This window comes from Lepisosteus oculatus, chromosome 8, assembly GCF_040954835.1.
Source record: "Lepisosteus oculatus isolate fLepOcu1 chromosome 8, fLepOcu1.hap2, whole genome shotgun sequence".
Taxonomy (NCBI): Eukaryota; Metazoa; Chordata; class Actinopteri; order Semionotiformes; family Lepisosteidae; genus Lepisosteus; species Lepisosteus oculatus.
Genome location: NC_090703.1, coordinates 15,513,419 through 15,533,615, shown reverse-complemented (window position 1 = coordinate 15,533,615; position 20,197 = coordinate 15,513,419). Strand labels below are relative to the sequence as shown.

Below are 20,197 nucleotides of genomic sequence, written 5' to 3'. Positions count from 1 at the left end.
GCAGTTAAAAGAATAAAATAAGGGCTATGCTCTCACAAATCTCATGGTATATTAAATACTTAATAAACAATACCCAGTTAAATCCATTCCACTAACACTTCAGCTATATTTCCTGGCAGCTAACCTACAGAAATAACACATGCAATAGGGAAGAATTTGAAAATCTACCCAGTCTGATTTAAAATATCACTGGCATAAGCTAAAAGTGTGGCAGTGAAAATGTTAAGATTTTAAAGTGAAGTCATGCCTGGGCAAGGGATATATTTTAATGTTTTTTCATTCTACATCTATTCATGATTCACAGAGGGGAATTGTCTCCATGGAAACTCCTTTAGTGAAGAGGGAGAACTTAGCATTAACGGACATTTCTTCTACCCTTTAATCAAGTAATCTAAGTCATTTCTGGATATACAGTATATGATGAAATCTATCCCAATAGGAAAAAATAATTGTTTCTCTGAACTAAGTTTTATAATGTGGTGCAAACATCAAAGTCAAAGACAGAAAATTCATTTACATTAAAAAACAGATAATGGTGATAAAATTCCAGATAATCCAGGGAAGAGAACAAACAAGCAGTCTTAGGGCTGCAAGTCATATCATGTATGGACTGGTTAAAAATTTGATTATCTTTAAAAGGGAACTTTGGAAAGTTTTGACTAAAGTATTTAAATTACTGAATTGCACTGACCAAAGTCAAACAAATGTTTACTTTAATTTCACCTCACACACTGGGCCAGATTGCAGAAAGGGAAATCAGGTACAGGCTGATTCGGGGTTGACTTTAGGAAAGCAGTTTTGTTATGCAAAAAGCTGCGGGTGTATGGAACAGTCTACACAAACTGGTTTCCATGCCAGTTTTTCATGGTCCTTGGAAATCAAAAACAGCAACTAGCAGCATCACTGTCTTGCATGGTTACTTGTTGATTATTTGAAAAAGAGAAGTACCACAATGAACTCCTCCATTTTTTAAGAATGTCCATGCCTCTGTTCAGATAAACTCTTGCGGTGGTGGTTAAAAATGATCTTTTTTCATCCTCTGTTATAGGTGTTGATTTCAAAATGAAGACATTAGAAGTAGATGGAATCAAAGTAAGAATACAAATATGGTAAGTAATCAGATATGGAATAAATAAATATATGGATTATCAATTAAATAAATATTTGAATCAAAACAAATCAATAAAACTCAAGAAGAATTAATAATACGTATTTGAGCAATTGTTGATCTCATGTATCTAGTGTTTAATTTTCATTTTGCATATCCTTTTGTATATCTTCTGATCATCTGTTTTCTACCTAATTTCTGATGATAAATTAAACACAGACATGAAAACTATTCTATGATAACAAGGATCAGCTTTCTGTTTTTAATTATGCTGCATTATAGCATAATCACCCACGCTGTGGATCTGCAGCTTGTTACCCAGACAAATACAGCATCTGTGCTCTGCTCTTGTTTTCTATGGAAATATTCTAAAGTGTTCAGAAAAAAACTTTGCCTATTGTCTAGATATGCCTCTTTCATGGTTGTCTTAAATGTTTAAAAATTAGATTAAAACCTAAATTGTACCCTTTAATATCATTTAGTGGCTGTTTTTTGTTTGTATTAACTGTTAATTATTTAATAATTATTTAAAGCATCTTCTTTCGAGCACAATCTTACTCAGTATTTTTTTGAAAAACTCATCTTTTATTAAAATCTCTTGTGTTTTCTTACTTAACTCTTTTTTGTATCTTCCATCTTTATTAGTCAACAGCAATATGGGTAATAAAATATTGTACAATATATTTCCTTAGGGCTGAATAATCACTCTGTGACATTTAATGGTGTGTGCTGTCCTGGGGAATCTCCTTCTTGGGTAGCAGCAAAACCAAGGCCAACACCCCAAAAACCTCACACACTAGGCTGTTGTATGGCTTGTTATTGAATCAGCCTGACATTAAGCTTTGTGTCTCTTACAGGGACACTGCTGGACAAGAGCGCTACCAGACTATCACCAAACAGTATTATAGGAGAGCACAGGTGATTTCATTGGGGTCATGCGAGTAATGACCACGAAGGTGGAACTACAAGTCTTTTTTATAATTAGGGCCATAAGCATTATAATTGGCAGAAAAAAATCTGAATGCCAAGTTTTGAGGAAAGAAAATAAAGATCGTTACATGATGTAAACTTATAGGTAGACCTTTTGCTGCGCTGTTTTATGTTCTTGCTAGCATTTGTGCGAACGTCGAAACATGTAATACTTTATAGCCTTAATTAATTGCTGCTTTTTATCTTTTACATTCAACGTTGCTGTTCAATTCTGATTAATGAACATTATGTGTAATAATGAAGAAATATTGAAATAATAAGGCAATTACATATAAATGTATATCTAACATTCTTAGAGTCCAGGAAACCAAGGATACTGTTGCATTTGCCAGCTCTGTGAGGCAGCGAACAGCAAACAATTTTGACATGCAGAGCGAAGTCACATGCGTCTTTCCTTTTGCAGCAGTGACCGAGACCCAAAATAACTTTTTAAAAAACAGCTTGTCATTAATGGAAGCTAGGTGATTTGTTTGAAACACGTAGGACATCAAATATACAATGAAACCTTTCTTGCTTGGCACCGTGGTTGCTATGATCCGTTTAACATAGATGCCATGGCACTAATTAAAATGAGATGGAATCTAGATCAGATCCCAACCTTTCTGAGTCTGCAGGCCGCATGTTAATTTGTTAGTTTGCAAGCTTTCCGAGGACCACCGCATAGTAATTATTTGACACTGTTATGATAGAACGGAAATTGAACATAAGAGATAACTGCGCTTAATAAACTTTGGTCATTTAACTTTAATTATTAGAAATTCGTTTTCGGTACCTTCACAACTACATTTGCAAAACAGTGCAAAACACTGTTGCAGAAACCGTTGCATCAGTGCATGTTCATGAATGTATTTATATACATATATACATAAATACGTTCATAAGAGGGCTGGTGCTGATTTTCTTACTTCAAAATTGGAAGTCAGGTTGGAGTGATGACACGTTTCACCTTAAAAATATTTGATAACACAACAGTTTTCTTTCCCGTGGCGCCATACACTGAGAGCTGCTGCTCTGACCTTTTTAGTTCCAGTAGGGTTCCGTCACCTTTGAAATCGAAATCGCAATTGCCTGATTGAGCTTACAGTTTGCTAGAGCCCCATCAGACCTGCTGGACTGTGATCCTCGAGCACCCTAATTGGAAAAGGTTCAATTTAAGCCATTGCTGTCGAATTGCAGTCAGTGAGGACAACGTCTTGGTTTCTTGTCAACTCTACTCTAAATGTCATCAGTAAGACGCTGATACTGAAATGCTTCTATTGTGTCTAGAGCAGCATGATTGTTCAGTTAATGATTTTATTCTTGATTTGCCAGGGGATCTTTTTAGTGTACGATATCACAAGCGAGCGCTCCTTTCAACATATCATGAAGTGGGTTAGCGATGTTGATGAGGTGAGGTCTTAATTTCTGCTGTGCTGCTGATGCCTGTCTGTCTGTACAGTATGTGTGTCCACCTATCTGTCTGTCCTACCTTTCCTGAAATTTACAACATATTTTCTTCACATTAATACAGTGTATTCCAGTGTAGTTAGTATATGGAATACTGTACAATATAGCTATATGCAACACATTTTTTTTTCATTGAGTTTCATTCACATATCAATCCACACATATTATTTTTTAAAACAGAACAACAAACAATGGTGTAATGAAAGTTTTTATGAACTTCAGGTACACCATTATCCAGAAATAATTTGCGATTAAATTGAATTATCCTTAACTGAAGCCCTAGCATGCTAAAAGGAGTGCACAATCATGTTATTGTGTTTCTTATTTTTCTCCATTTACCAATCAGTGCCAATAGAGATTGCTGTTACTGTACAGTATATACAGTAGCTCTTCAGGCTAAATTAGCCCCCTTGAGCACTATACTTAACCTCAGCTGCCCTCTAACCACTTCATACAAGGTAAAACTCATTTGGAGAGGGAGTGTAGACTAGTGTACACCACAACTATACAAGTTGAGCCAAAGTTTTCATTATTGATTAAAAATAGTGCTTGTTCTTCTACCCAACAATGAGTGTGACAAGGCTCCCACTTCTAATTTTTTTTCATATGTGTTTAACACCGTCAGTTTCCTTTATCAACCGAAATATTTGTCTCTTTAGCAAACATACAATTTTATTAATTTCCTCTTTACAAAATAAATTATACTACAAATTGAACTGAGCAGAGATCGCTTTCAGACTGAGAAGTTCACATGTCCTGTCTTTTAATGGGACTGAGAGTTGATTTAAACACACATCTACAAGAGCTACTCTATATTAATGAGAAATCAAATGAGTGAAAACTAGTATCAATTAACCAGCTGTCAGCAAGAGTACCCTTCCTGTAGCCACAACAGGTATCTAGTGTAGTTATAATACGTTTTTTTGTTTATTATCATGAATAACAACAGGTACCACAGGTGGTGGTTTCGCTCAGATCTAAAAGGGTCAGTGTTTTAGATTATTTGCATGGTAAATGAGACACTTTTGCTTAACCCTGTCTTATTTCAGTATGCTCCAGAGAAAGTTCAGAAGATCCTTGTTGGAAACAAATCTGATGAGGAAGACAAAAGACAGGTGGCCACAGAGCAGGGAAACAAGGTCAGATATAATATTTTGATTCTATTCATTAAGAAACAAAAATCAAAAACACTTTTACGACTTGAACATCTTTTATACATTTGGACTATCAGGTATGACTAACTGTGTATATGCTAAGAGGCATTTAAGATGTGATTAGTACTATTGATTTGTTGAATTTCCAGTACCTCATGGTATACAGTTCTGTGCTTATAAGGCATAAAAGCAGATTACTTTGCATCACTTGATTAACAATACTAAATTTTATATTTATAAAAATATCTATGGATGCATGTCAGATTGTGAAGTTACAAAAGAACATTCTGTGTAAATTGGAACCGAGTACCCACAGGAGTAAAGTTGTTAAGTTATTACTACATGTGAATTTTAGCAATAACATTTCTGTCAAAAACCCAAAGATCCTATAGGAAAGAAATATCTTTTCTGGGCACCTCATCATTTTGTTCTGGTCAGCTTGGTCAACAACCAGTGAGAGATGAACAGGACACACTGCAAGTATTACATAAAAGAAATAGGAATATGGCTTTTAATTTAAATTTAAATCGTTAAAATAAATTAGGAATGGTCCTTCTCTTCCATTTCAAAATAACTGTTATGATACTATTTTGATCAGTTACTCAGTAACTATTATGATACTGAAATTTGGATCAGTTACCAGTACTCAGTACCACATATGAAAGGTTCCACATTATTAATTATTTTAATTCTTATTTTTACAGCTTGCCAAGACATATGGAATGGACTTCTTTGAGACAAGTGCCTGTACTAATCATAATATTAAGGAAGTAAGAAAAAACATTGTTCATTTGCAACCTTTTACTCTAAGTATACTGTGTATAAAAGAATTGTTTATCAAACACAGTCTCAAACTGCAGTTCTGTAAGAAGCAACTTTAATGGAAGGGGAGAGAATCCAAAGAAAAACTGCCAGAGAATTACATAGAGAATTGAGTCAAAAGAGACTTTAGGCGAAAACATCAAAGGACCAGGTGATTAAGTGCTCATACCTAAATGCCAAGAGCACTAGGAGCAACATACAGAAGATAAAGCTACTGCATTAGCATGCTATTATCATTTAATTGGAATCACTGAAACATGGCAAATGGAGAGTGATGATGAAATATACAGTGTTAATGGGTACTTGGCATCCTGGAGAGACTGTAAAGAATTAATAGATGGGGTGAAGCACTGTACATCACAAAGAGCAATCAGGCAAATGAAGCTAATCCAAATGGGTCATGTGTCTCTGAAATTATATGGGTCAGACTTACAAAACATGTTCAAATTGCATAGTCTTAGGAGCCTTCCACAGGCAACCCAATTCAGATATTAATTCTAATGCTTTCTTTAATAATGAAATGAGAAACATATATGTAAAGATATAAATAATTTTCGTGGGAGATATTATTTGTCCTCGTACACCTTAAATCAGGAAAATATAAAGTATCAGCAACTGAAATGAAAATGCTAGATAGTTAGTGACTGCTTTCTTATGTTTTTCAGAGCACCTCATAGAGGGAATGCCTGCGTTGATCTAGTCTTTTCTAATGATCTAAGTAGACCTAGAAAAACAGATGTGAGAGAACCATTCGAAAACTGTGATGGTGTATTCTTTAAGTAGAGTTTGAAATTGTACTCATAGATACAAGATTAGATTTTATGGAAAGCAGACTATGAAGAAATGAGACAAATGTTTAGGAAAGTAAGTAAAAGGACAGTTAGTGATTCAGTGAATAATAGATACTGTAGCAGCATTTTAAGGAGATTCAGCTTGAAGCACACAACAGATTAATCCCATAAGTAAATGAACAAAAAAATCTGTAGTCCAGTCATAACCCACTCATGAAAAAATAGAAAGAAAGCACTTTATAAAATGGGTTAAATATAAAAGGAGCAAAAAATAACATAAGTACAGTAGTTCAGATGGGTTGCTGCATCACAGGCTGCAAAGGATCAAGTAATAGGTTTATTTCATGCTGAAAAGAGAAGAAAGAAAACACAATGTTGTGTTTTCTTTCTTCTCTTTTCAGCATGGAATAAACTTATTACTTGTTCCAAAAAAAACAACAATATTTTTTTTCCAATTAAAGAAATAGAATGAATTGCAAGGGCAGGTTCTTTTGGCATTAGAATAGCAAAACAACAATGAAGAATGAAGTAAATTGGTTTGAAGATGAAAATGGGAAATGTGTGTTCAGTGATGACATCTGAAGGTTATAATGCAGGGAGAGATGAATATTGCAACAGAGGCTCAATTGTAAACATTTTTCAGTATTGCCACAGCAAGAGAAGTGGATAAAACAGTGTCTCAGAGATAATAATGGGAAACGTTTAGACAAGAAAAGGAAATATGTAACTATTCACTAAGAGGGCAAAAAAACTGAACCAAGTAATTTTTGACAAATATATCTAATTAATGTTATTTATAAGGTTACAGAAACCATAATTTCTGTGACACTACAGGATAATCTGTATGACAACGGGATTTTGGGTGACTGCTAAAATGGTCTTGCTTCATGAACTTGTTAAATTTCTTTGAGCAAGGAATGAGAAATAGCCAAACAGTCATAGAATATGGTATAAGTTAAAAAAACACCAATTCATTATCATTCAGTAGACATCCAAGGTAGTGCATGCAGTTGGATTAGGAATACGTTGGTGAACAGGTTCAGATGCTCAGACTGGGGTGATATAATTAGTGCAGTGTCTCAAGGATCTTGGTGTTAGGACCACAGCTGTTCTTAATTTATATCCATGATTTAGATTCCAGTATTATTAGTAATTAAGTCAAATTTGCAACACTTTTGGTCACCACTGTACAGTAGAGCTGTTGCTGCTCTGGAATCACTCCATGGAAGAGGGACCAGGTACATTCTCAGACTCAAAGGATTGTCAATACTCTGACTGTCTAAATGAGATAATTATTTAGGTATTAATAGTCACTGCACTGGACTTCTTCAGAACCAGAGGACACAAGTGAAAACTGTATGGAAAAGGATTTACCCCTCTCCTCCTCACCGCTGTATGAGAGAGAGCATTGCTGGGGGAGAGGTAACCTGTGTGATACGGAGGGACTCCCATGCTCTCTAGTCCTCTTAATGCCTCCTCCTTAGAAACCGGGATGGATCTAACAGGGACTTGAACTTTTTTATGTGAAGAGTAGACATTTGTTCATGGACCTTCCTCAGAAGGGGGTCAGAGAGCTCCTATGTAGCTTGCCATTCTAAGTCCCCAAATGTATTAAATAAGTTGTTTCTCCTGCACTTTTTTACATTTATAACATTAAAAGATCCATCGGCATACTTGCTCAGTCGTTATTACCTAACTTTTACAAAAAACATGCTTGGGCTTATATTATCAAAAGTCTCCAGCAGGCAGCTCCAGGACTTCCACAGGGAAGATCCTGTGGGACCTATTTCAAAGACAGTCCCAAAGAATATTGACCCCAGACTTATGCAGGACTTTTCCATGTGTCCTTATTGTGTGGAACACTAGTGAATGTTTTTTATCTACATGGGAGCTAGGACGCGGGTAACCTTTTTAGTGTTAAAATGTGAGACTTGCATTTGATGATCAATCTTTTTTTCTATTTCCAACAGTCCTTCACACGATTAACAGAGCTAGTTCTGCAGGCCCACAAGAAAGAGCTTGATGGATTGAGGGCCTCCATCAACGATGAACTCTATATTGCTGACTTAGAAGATGATGACAACAAGAGGGACAGAAGTGTTAACTCTCAAAAAGCATGCTGGTGTTAGGAAGGTAAACAAACAAATGCCCTGAGTTGATCTTACTTGCTGCAACTGCTGTAAAGAGGTGTATATTTAGAAAAAACATCTACATTTTATTCAGTCATAATTTGTGATTTTTGTTCAAAGAATTACATGCTTCATTTTTATGTTCTGCCTTACTCATGTATCGCTCCTTTTCTCTATTATTTTACAGTATACATTTACTTCACACATTTCCTTGCTTGTAAGTTATAATTCTAACCACTGTGACCTATCTGTAGATGGAATGATAAAATATTTGCCTAATAATGCAGTCCCACAGTTTGCAGATTTAGCCACTAGAGGGCACCACTTCTCTGCTGTAGAAAATGTTCTCAAGTTCTAGGTGTACACAAGAATAAGCTAGAGCAGCACACAATGTTAAAAATAAAATTGCACTGTGTTAAGTGTCAGAATGGGGCGGCACAGTTGTTAGCATTGCTACCTTACAGCACTGGGACCCTGGGTTCAATTCCTGAGGTGCTCTTAGTGTGGAGTTCGTATGTTCTTCCTATGTTTGTGTGGATTTCCTCTGGGCACTCCTGTTTCCTCCCACAGTCCAAAGATTAATTAATTGGCTTCTGGGAAAAATGGCCTTGGTGTGAGTACTGTATATGTGTGTTCATGACTGTGTGTGCCCTGAGATGGACTGGCATCCCATCCAGGTTGTATCCTGCCTTGTGTCCATTGCTTGGTAGAATGGACAACGGCTCTCCACCAGCTCTGTATTGGATGCATGGATTGAAGTGTCAGAATGCAAGTGAAATGTATGAAGTAACTTTATAGTTGATTTTTGTCTTTTTTTACTAACTTCCAAGAACATGGAAATTTTGCAAAGATCAGATTTTCTAAGACCTTTGAAATGAAGGGACGACTGCTTCAAATGTCCTTCTGGAGAAGCATACCGTATCCTCCTCCTGTTTTATCATAACTCCAGCCTTCTGTTTTGTCTATCTATTCCTTTGTATTGGAATCAGTTTCACTGTTTAAGATCTTAACTGTGTTAAAGTGTTCTATGATTCAGTGGACTAGCTGATAGCATTAACTCTGTGTCCTTTTCCAATTTATGTCTTCTGAATATGTTATGTTCACAATGAAAGCCATCTTATGAGGTGTCTGGTCATGCCACTGTAAATCTGTTTAAAAGTTATCTAAGTATATTACCCTTCGGACAACTGAGCTAAAGCTCAATTCTCCATTGTAATCATGGGTGTCGGCAGTGGAACAATCAGTTCAATGGATAGTGTTAAGAAATACTGAAATTACCCTAAATAAAACTGCATGTAAAAGTAACTTCTGAATCAGTTAACAGCATTGAAGATTTCAAAGGAAATTATGTTCTTTTATCTCAAGGCAGTTAAACGTGGGGGGAGGCTACACAATCCTTTATTTTGGTGTTTGCTTGAAATAAACTATTATTACCACACAATTTGCAACATTTTCTAAAAATTTGTAATGTTTCTAGCAGAAATACTTCTGGAAATTGTATGGATGTAAAAAGGTGAAATTGTATATGTATTCATTGTTGCATACTTATTTTATTAGCTGTGTCTTATTTATAAAACATTGAATAAATATTTAGATTTCAAAACATTTTTGGGTCCAAAAGTTCAAAATATTCACTTTTTTTAAATGATCATATTTAATCTTGGCACATGTGAGGGATGCCATTACATTCTTGTTGTAGCCTCCTATAAGACAGACATTTTTTAAAGTATTCTTTTCACAGTATCACAAAATTGCAGCACCTAGAATCATGTTTTGTGATTTTTTTTTCATTCATTTCTGATGGATATAAAGGGTGCATTTACCTATATAACTATAACTTTGACATCTAACACGAAGGCCAAAAAATTCTCTTTTTGAACCAGTTCATCCTAGTATTTTATGCTGGTAAAGAATTGATTATTATTAGATTAATTCCATCTATATAAGAGTGTGTATTGTTGAATGGAAACCCTGGTTATACTGTAGAAAATGTATTTCTGTGTTCTTACAGCTCATTTCTGATAAAAGTGCTCAGTTTATAAATACTGTTGGATTTTATCTTGGTATTTGTGAAAATATAAAAATGCATTTGAGATTATGATATAATCTTCATAGATGCATTATTTGCCGCAATTTAAAAATATACACATCCAAATAAATATTTCACTATGGTTATGTTCAAAAGGTGTCTGTTTTGCAACATTTAGAACAAATCTAAACAAACAACATTGCTTTATTGTAAAGAATTTGTATGTAACCAATTTGTTGTGTGTATTGTGAAAAAGGAAAAGGGTAAAAAATCACATGTGGACTACATACAGTAACAGAAAATATATTTGAGCATATTATACAGGTTTACTTATTCATCAGTCTGTAAAGGACATGTTGAAGACTGTGAAATTCTTACAATTAAAGAACATGAAATATGACTAATTGGGCTATCGTTGGCATAATGAATCCCTCATACAGTACACTACTAAATGGCCATTCAGGTTCTGTGGTTGTGGACAATGCATGAACGTCTGTCATGATTGTGAATGCAGTGAGAGCATGGTGGACTGAAGCCTTAACCAGTTATGAACCCCTGCTTTGATGAATTGAGGACAGCTAAATTAATCTTGTTGTCCATGTTTTGAGAAATTAGTTGAGAACTTCATTGGTCACTTTACAACTGACATAGTAATATGTATATGTAGTTGTTTAAGATGAATTGAAGTTACAAAATGTGTTTGTTATGTCAACAATAATACCTTGCATTGATATACCACATTGTTATCCCAAAGCCCTTAAATATGGAAGGGAACCCTCTTCATCTATAACAGAAGTGCAACACCTACCTAAGTGACCAACAGCAGCTGTTGTGTGCCAGCAACCTCACTATACAGTACATCATGTGGAAAACTGAGGAAATACTTGACTAGATGAATTAAGGGTTAAATAAAGGTATGCCCAAGGTAAGCCATTGAAGAATGACTGCTCTTCTAATTAGTCTCCTTAGCACAGCTATGTAGTCAAGATCTTGGATTAGTGTTTCATCTGAAGGATAGAACCTCATATAACACAGTATCCCCTGTGGCCAAACAGGTGCATTGGTTTTGGAATTTTTAAATAGAGGGAAGAGTGCCACCTACTGGTACAAATACACCACCTACAGCAACCTGATTTTTATTAGGTGTCTCCTACCCTAGTTTTGTCCAGACCTTACCTTGTTCAGCCTCCAAAATCTGTTGAATTGAACACTGAGGGATATTGGTATGGTGGCCTGCCCTTTGTAATCAATATGTGTATATTTACCTTTATAAGTGTGTCCCTATAATTAATCTCCATCTTCTGTTTTTGTTTTGATGACATGTAAGAGAAATTAATCACTCTTCAGACAAATGGAGTTCCTATCACATATTCATACACTTATCCATTTTCCAAAAGCTGCTCTTAAACTGGTGCTGGGAAGTATCATTTTCTACAGAAGGATGGAGCCTTTCTTGAAAGCACAGGATTTAGACTGATCTAAGAGCACACAGCCATAAGGTAATTTCTCATAGCCAATTCAGCCTACTCAGTTATGTGATGAAGTATAACCTGAAACTTCAAAAGATTCCCATGGCAGGACCTATTCCCTGGAACTGTGCTGCAACACCTCAAACCCCCTCACTGTACTGGACCTCGAGGCCATTATTGATGAATGATCATGCATGTTCATGTGGTGTGGTAATCCTTATTTACCAGTTTGTAGTACCAGTGCACTAAAATCTAAATACAAATTCAGTAAATTCTATGCATTTAAATACAAGTTCAATCATGGCTTCTAAACGGTAATTCTAATAAGTGTCAATTTCAGCTAGAGTCTAGCTTTGCATTATAATATTAACATACCTGAAGCTGAAATGTTATATCAGACCTCTTTCAGTCATCCTAGTTAATTTTATATACGGTATTTTTGTTTGCTGTTGCAAGATAAGCATTAATTAAATATAAATGAGTAAGTTGTCGCATTCCTCCAGTTGTCAGGTTATATGATTGTATTAATTATTTGCTTGTATTATTTAAGGCATTATTTAATAACCTTCAAATAATTTGATGCAAAGAAGTTAGTTTTGGACTTTGCACCTTGTGTGGTGCTTTTTATTTAGAACATTTACTATTTACATTCTCCACTGAAACCTGGACCATGTGAACTGTCATTGCATTTTTAGCAAATTTCTGTTAGAGGAATAGTAAGAGCTGTATAGTTCTGATAAACTTGATGCAGTTTTTATGAACCAGGGACTCGATACCTTTTCAAGAGCCAAGACGGAGATCCAAAAGGAAACTTTGCAAAGAGAGTTGTATGAATGTACTCTGATATTTTTGACCACCAGAGGTCATTGCTGTTCAAAACTTTATACAGCATACTTTATACAGTTTGTGCTTTACAACTATATTACTGACAGACATGTCTGCCAAAGACAGGTACAGTACTATATTAAAGTTTGTTTTAAGTATTATTACTCTGTTTTCACTCTATTATCTTTGCCTCCACCTTCAGTTTACAAATTTCAGAAGTATGTATGGTTGTCCTGGTCCTGGAGGGCTGGTGTGTGTTTCATTCCAATTCTGCTCTTAACAGGCTAAACCAACTGGTTACTTTCTTAACTTGAGCTGGAGTCTATCAGCTACACCCAGCTCTTCAGGTGCTGCTGATTTAAAGAGAACTTTGAATACTCTGACTTCAACACTAGGATATGGGGCTAATAGTGGACTTCTGTTTAGTCCAGAGCCAGTCAATTCCATCTTTGAATTTTTTTTTCACTAAACTGCAATGGAAAATGGGCAGCCTAACATCACAATGACCAAAAAGAAATAAAACACAAAAAACAAGATAAAAACTATGGGCTTGTAGAGTACTGTGTATAGATATAGATGCTCAAACTGTATACATCAAATATCACTTAAACCAAAATCACAGACAATCAAGTGTGCTTTTGCTAGTATGAACCTCAAAATCAGTACTGCTTTCATTTTCACACTATCAGAGGGGTCAAGATCAGGAATTGGTCTTAGTTCCTGTTCTTTAAAAGTTATTGCTTCTTTCATCCCTTCTTAAAAGTCACCTCAGCTGTGGATGTGCTACAATTATCATGGGTTAACAAGCCTCTGAGAAAAAAACGATAGGGCTTCCTACTTGTTCATATGAGTTACAGTATACTGCTGCTTCCCCCAAAAACAATGTGCCTTCAGTACTTCTATAGTACTTCTGTGCAGTACTTCAATGTTGCTATTTACTGTTCTATATGTAACTTTTATGCAACATTTCCTCTTCCTTAAGAGGCGTAATCTAGTAGCATTTAAAATAGAAAATCTGACCCAATATTAAAATGATGCTATTTTTTGCCAGTGTTTCACTGCTAGTGGCAATAGTCTTATTTAAATGTTTGTTGAGCAAGCACATTTTTGAAACAGCTGGAAGTAAACAGTCATTGTAATTTCTGTATCCAATAATCACAATCTGCATTGCATGATTCTGGCCAGCTCTAAACATCTTTATTCTGGTATGTATAAACATCTAAAAAAAGCCTTGAGAGTAATTATATGAGACACCTTGGTGTAGAAAGTATTTTGTGGATATAGTCTGTTCCCTGTGCTCATGCATTTTTTAACACATCATCTGAGGAGAACAGCACAGTTCTCTGAAAGAATGAATGTTTTATAACAAAGAAACTGATACCTGTCATTGAATTACTGCACAGCCCAAGGTATATGATGTACAAAGCAAGTGCCTGATCTAAAGGAGAGATCCAGAGATGTCAGAAATATATTTTTGTGTGATGTATTTTATCAATGATTTTATCTGCTAACCTGTATAATAAGACTTTTAATCTTGCCGACAAGAACAAAAAAAAACTCATGGCTTTGTACCACTTGGAACAAAAAGAAATGAGGTCAGGAACCGGAGAATGCAGAGTACACTGTATAATCATTTGTGGTATAAAAATTATTCACCATTTATCTCCTCCATAATAATGTATAACAGCAGATTCACCTCTGAATGCACTGTATAATCATCTTGAAACCAACCCAGTGGGACCCAATAGAAGGCAAAAATCATGCCCAATTATGATGGTTTGCTAGCTTTGTAGTAATTACAGTTAGTCACACATACAATTGCCAAATCCCCTTGCATTCCCATAACACATCTACTGTATGTGATTTACAGTAATAAATGTAACAAAGAAGCTGTATCTCACTCTCAGAACTTTGTTCATCCTAGTTTTGTGTAGTCAAGTTATTTTCCACCTGACGATTTAAAGAGTTCAAAATATATTTGAACAAGTAATAGGTTTATTCCATGCTGAAAAAAAGAAGAGAGAAAACACAATGTTTCAGCCGTGGAGCCTTATTCAGGTGTGAGCCTGACCCAACTGACCCACCTGCACTACCACAAAATATATTTGTTTGTGTTTCTGTAATATAACTGAAGGAAATGCATAGTATGGAATGGGAAATGCTTTGCAAACTGTTAAACTGACAAACAAACAGAGCTCACAAACTTTTACCACACGTGCCTTAAACAGTTAATGATGATTGAGTCCTGTCTTATGTCCTGTGTTAAAGGGTCTGAGCAGTTTCTTCCTGACATACGTAAAATATCCATAAAACAGTTTGTTGTTGCTATTTTGATATTTAGTTTAATAATGATATTAAGTGTTTACACATACTGGGATTTTTATTGTATTATTAAAAGAAACTAGCCAAAAAAAAGTGTGGTGTCTTCATACAGAAATGTAAAGATAACTTTAAATAATGTAGAACTATGAATAAAACCTCACTAGTACTGCTTTGATTGAAACCAAACAGCTACAACTAATGTCTTAAAAGTACATTACGGTAAACATTTAGGCTCAAAAAGGTTTTCAGATTTTTTGTTTGAAAAGCTCTAATAATAACACAGCACAAATCTGTGTTGAAATCCTGCAACGTTTCTGTTTTATACCTTTGCTGTGAAAATTGTTCTTAAAATCATTCCCCAAACTGTGACCAGCAACACATGTTCATGGGACATTCTAGAACATTAGAGTTGGTGTGGTTTTTAAATATTTCTTTTTAACTTCAAAGTAGTGATGATTTAGCGAAATTGAAGTCACCCCACTTCCTTCTATTGGCCATTCAGGAGGTTCAGTGACCGGTTTCATATCGGATTTCTGCAATGGTCATTTGAAACCAAACAAGGACCTTGTGTACCTGAAGTCAGGTGATCACCTGCAGAAGGATTTAAACAAGACAGATTTTCTCAGAGAATAGCATTCTAGAGTTTCCATGCCCAGCTGAAAGGATGGCTTACATTGCAAAGACCTTCTATGACCTCACCGCCAAGACACTGGAGGGAGAGATCGTGGATTTCAACGTCTTTAGAGGCAGGGTGGTCCTGATAGAGAATGTGGCGTCTCTCTGAGGAACAACCACCAGGGATTACACCCATCTGAATGACCTCCAGAGCAGATATCCTCATCGGCTGGTGGTGCTGGGCTTTCCCTGCAATCAGTTTGGATACCAGGTTGGTGAGACATTCTGTGACTAAGGGTCCAGATGTTGTTGATTACAGGTTTCCACATACTGTAACTGTATGGGAACATAGTTCTTCTACAGGGGTCAGTATTTAAAGTTGGAGAGAAACGGAAAATACTGAAACTGCATGATTTTTCTTAAAACAGGAAGAATATATCTGCTATAAGAAAAACAAGGATTGAAGAAGGGCCTGTAATCCAGGCAACATCTCTTTGGGAGATGTCAAAGGTTATTTTTATGTATCGTTTTGCATTGCGTGCTGGGTTTTCCTTGTGTGTTTCTTGTCATTTAATCATGTAATTCAAGAATGAATAAAGGGAAGTAATAGCCATAACTCATGTGAAACCATTTACATTTAATAATGAAATAAAGATTCATACAATTTCAACAGTATAAGTGCTATCAAAAGTGAAAAGTGCAATTTGAGCATTTAGAAAGATAAAATACACCATGGTAAAAAAATTTTTTATTATTATTATTAAATATGTGCAATATACGAATTTTCTTCCATAAATTAATCAGAGAATCATTTACTAAAAAACAGGTTATTGGAATTTGTGAAGATTCTTAACCATATTTATAAACTATTTGTAAACCTTTGAAAGTGGTCAAAAATGGTAAGAACAGATTTGAAAGAACAACAGTCTGAAAATGTTGTCAATGTTAATATTATCAACATTAACCATTCATAATAATAATGTCCATACAGGGAAAGCATCAGGAATTCTTCCTCACTCCTGCAAAAACAATGCTAGTTCAAAACTGCACCGAGTTTTGGAGTTCAGTTAATTGTCCTTTTTGAAATCCAAATGGTGAGAAATGTAATATCATGCAACAAGTCCCAGCTATTCCTTTTTATAATTATTTGAATTAAAGTGATGAATAACAGCCTGTTGCTTGCCAGAATAGGCTCTGGGCCCTGTATTTAATATAGTGGTTAGAAAATGGATGGCTGGTTAATAAGATGGAACAATGAAATGTTCACAAGGTGTCCTTCCTCTTGGCAGGAAAACTGCCACAATGAGGAAATCCTGAACTCACTGAAGCATGTTCGGCCAGGAAGAGGGTTCCAGCCCAACTTCACCATGTTTGAGAAATGTCAGGTGAATGGGAAGGACACTCACCCTGTATTTGCCTATTTGAAAGACAAACTCCCATACCCTGATGATGACCCGACTACCTTCATCCAAGATCCCAGGTTCCTCATCTGGAGCCCGATCAACAGGACAGACATCTCCTGGAATTTCGAGAAGTTTCTGATCGGACCCGAAGGAGAACCCTTCAAACGCTACAGCAAAAACTTTAAAACCATTGACATCGAACCTGACATCCTACGACTGTTGAAACTACCCAAATAGAAATAGAAATAGAAAAAAAAGAAAGGGGTTTTCTCTGCTTGTCAGTCCCCGGCCTTATATCGTCAACATGGACTAGTAGAAAATTGGCTTCCTCGTGTACTTGAATCTTACTACATGACAGTATTGTTCTAAATGCCTTGGGAAGAATACTTGAAACCTTGTAAAGATTCAAACACTATGGAATTTACTGCTGGAAACCATTCTGTAACACCACTTTATCTGAATAAAAAACGTAGCTAACCCAAGCTCTGGATTATTGTAAATTTATAATAGAACACTACGCACTCCCCATTACATACAATCAAGACCTTGTGTAAATAATATATTTGGTGATTCAACTACTGGTTAAAATTAATATTTGAGATTTGTATTACACACAGCCAGAAGGTCAATAATAGCCTGTATCTTTACAAAGCAATTACATTCAACAGCCAACATTTTAAGATTTTTTATTAATCTTTAATGTAACATTTCTGTTTATCAAAACATGGGGCAACTTTAACATTGCCTTTGAGTCCAAGATTTAATACTCATTTCACATTATCATGAAGGGGTAGGGCTTTGATGTGCTTTTTAAAGAAAGTCTGTGAGTTTAAAACATTTTTCTCCTTTTACAAATAGTTTACAGTTTACAATAAAGCTAGAAAATTTATAATAATGATTGAATGTAGTTCCTCACTGAAGCAAAAACAAATTTTAGGAGGTTAGTAATGACCCATAAAATACACACATATATTTGTATGAGACCTACATTCAGGAGTTCTTTATTTGACTGTGTAATCTGATAGTTGTTTTCAACAACTCCAGTAAAGAATGGAAGCCATGGGAACATGAGCAGTTTAATTGAAACCTAATCACCTATCCCTTTAGTTAGTTTGGAAAATGAATACATCTAATCTGGGGAATATTAGCTTTGTCATTATAATCATTAATAATGAAGTTACTGATATTTATTAAACCAAATTAATTAGTGAATAACACGGTTTCAGCTACAGGGAGCTTTTTTTCTGCAGCCTTTGTCACTTTGTTCCATTGTGGTAATATCCTTTTAGGGATGCTATATTATGAAACCACACATAACATCCATCTATCCATTTTCGAATTACTTTATCCTATACATGGTTATGGGGGAGCTGGTGCCTATCCCAGCAAGCAACAGGCACAAGGTAGAAACACTCTAGATGGGACACCAGTCCACTACAGGACAGACACAAACAAAGACATGCACACTCACACCAGGGCTTCCAGAAGTCAATTAAACTACCAGAATGGCTGTGGGAGGAAACCAGAGCACCCAGACGAAACTCATGCGAACACTGAAGAACACCCAGTACAAACTCCATACAGACTCTGTACAGATACCACCCCAGGTCTGGAATTGAACCCAGGACCCCAAGCACTGAGCCACCATCCACACATGATATCCACATCATCCACACATAACATATTAATTTATATTAAACATAAAACAAGCCACAACATTATTACTTTAGCTATGCAAGTCTTTCATACATGTACTTGGTCCCTGTCTCAAGCAGCTGGTACATAGACAGAAGAATGAGAAACCTCTTATCCTCCCTCATCACATCAGTAGTAAAAGTCCACTGACCTTATTTAAGGCTGGGCTTTAATTTACTTCTTATTCTCCACTTCAGCATCAGTTCCAGTGAAAGCTGCAAGTTTAGGTTTTGCAGCCAGGTAGATGTTTCGCTTTGTAAAGTTAATTTACAGTCTTTATGCTGTATAACATGTCCTTTCAGTCCAATGCTGTTCAAAGTGAATAGCAGGATGTGATCATTATGCGTCTAAACTATATTTTTTTTACATGAAACCGAGTTGGACAGAACAAACCCAAAAGATTAGAAACATATTTCATACTCACATAACTTGTAAGGAAGTTCTGTTTGTAATTATGTGATCTGGATGATTGCATTTCTTCACATTATTGATTGAAATGAGTTAAAGCAGTCATTGAATTACTTGCAGGATTTGTAACTATACAGTAGGCTGGATTAATATTAAGGAAAATATTTTCATAATCCCGCACAATTTGTTATCTTGCTGTATTGCAGTTGAATTAATGTTTAAAAATACTGTATTTGTGGTTGGTGTTTTAAAATATATTTATCCTTTTATCGTTTCTCAATCATCTGACTTTTTCCACATAAGTGTTATCATAAAGCAGTTTGAGAACTTAATTTAGTATAAATTGATCAATTTTACTATAATGCATTTGTTTGCAGGAGTCTTTCCTTCAGCCAAATGAAAAAAATAGGACAACTGGAGTGTTTTTTTTAATTTGTTCTGGAATTGGAGTAAAATTTCTTAAGGAAAAAATAACTTAATAAAGCTCTCCAAAGCCCTTTTACTGAAAAGAACAAACAAACGTGAAGACAACATACTGTACATTTGGTAGGAAATGGGTTTAAACAGAAAAACCCCAAGGTACATCAAGGGTCTTATTTAATTATCTCTGTTTCTTTCACATAGGCCTCCCTGTCTGCCCTTTCAGGAGGAATGTGTTCCTTTTGTATATGAATCTAGGCCATAAACAAAAAGGCACAGACAAAGAACTGGATGTCACATTTTAGCAGTCACACTGTACCTGAATAAAAGGCATAGACAAATGTTTCTGTCTTGATCTGCCTAGTATTATCAGCTGTGCCAAGTAATTGTACTGTTCTGGTTTTCAATAGCTAGTGCGCATTTGCTTTTTAACTCTTTCTACCTAAGTGCTTTAATCCAGAAATAAGATGTGTAAGTATTTTTGTAATTGGGATATCTTTTTTATGGAGTTTGATTTTTGAATGCCCTGTACTTCACATAATCCATGCGGATGGGGTGCATGTGGATAGTT

At 35.5% G+C, this 20,197-nt stretch overlaps 1 protein-coding gene across 2 annotated transcripts in view; it reads left to right on the top strand.

Annotated features, from left to right (window-relative positions):
• Nucleotides 1-17,578, top strand: part of rab15 (RAB15, member RAS oncogene family) — a 31,142-nt gene extending 13,564 nt beyond the window's left edge. Inside the window, exons 2-8 of one of the 2 annotated variants that reach the window (XM_015350665.2) lie at nucleotides 1,049-1,109; nucleotides 1,966-2,026; nucleotides 3,410-3,487; nucleotides 4,594-4,683; nucleotides 5,403-5,468; nucleotides 8,282-8,444; nucleotides 16,990-17,070. In XM_015350665.2, the coding sequence (XP_015206151.1) occupies nucleotides 1,049-1,109; nucleotides 1,966-2,026; nucleotides 3,410-3,487; nucleotides 4,594-4,683; nucleotides 5,403-5,468; nucleotides 8,282-8,440 (515 nt within the window). In that variant the 3' untranslated portion in view covers nucleotides 8,441-8,444; nucleotides 16,990-17,070. Of the gene's footprint in view, nucleotides 1-1,048; nucleotides 1,110-1,965; nucleotides 2,027-3,409; nucleotides 3,488-4,593; nucleotides 4,684-5,402; nucleotides 5,469-8,281; nucleotides 8,445-15,369; nucleotides 15,972-16,989 lie in introns of those variants that run through there. The other variant, XM_006632438.3, reaches the window with a different exon arrangement.
• The last annotated feature ends 2,619 nt before the right edge of the window (nucleotides 17,579-20,197 follow it).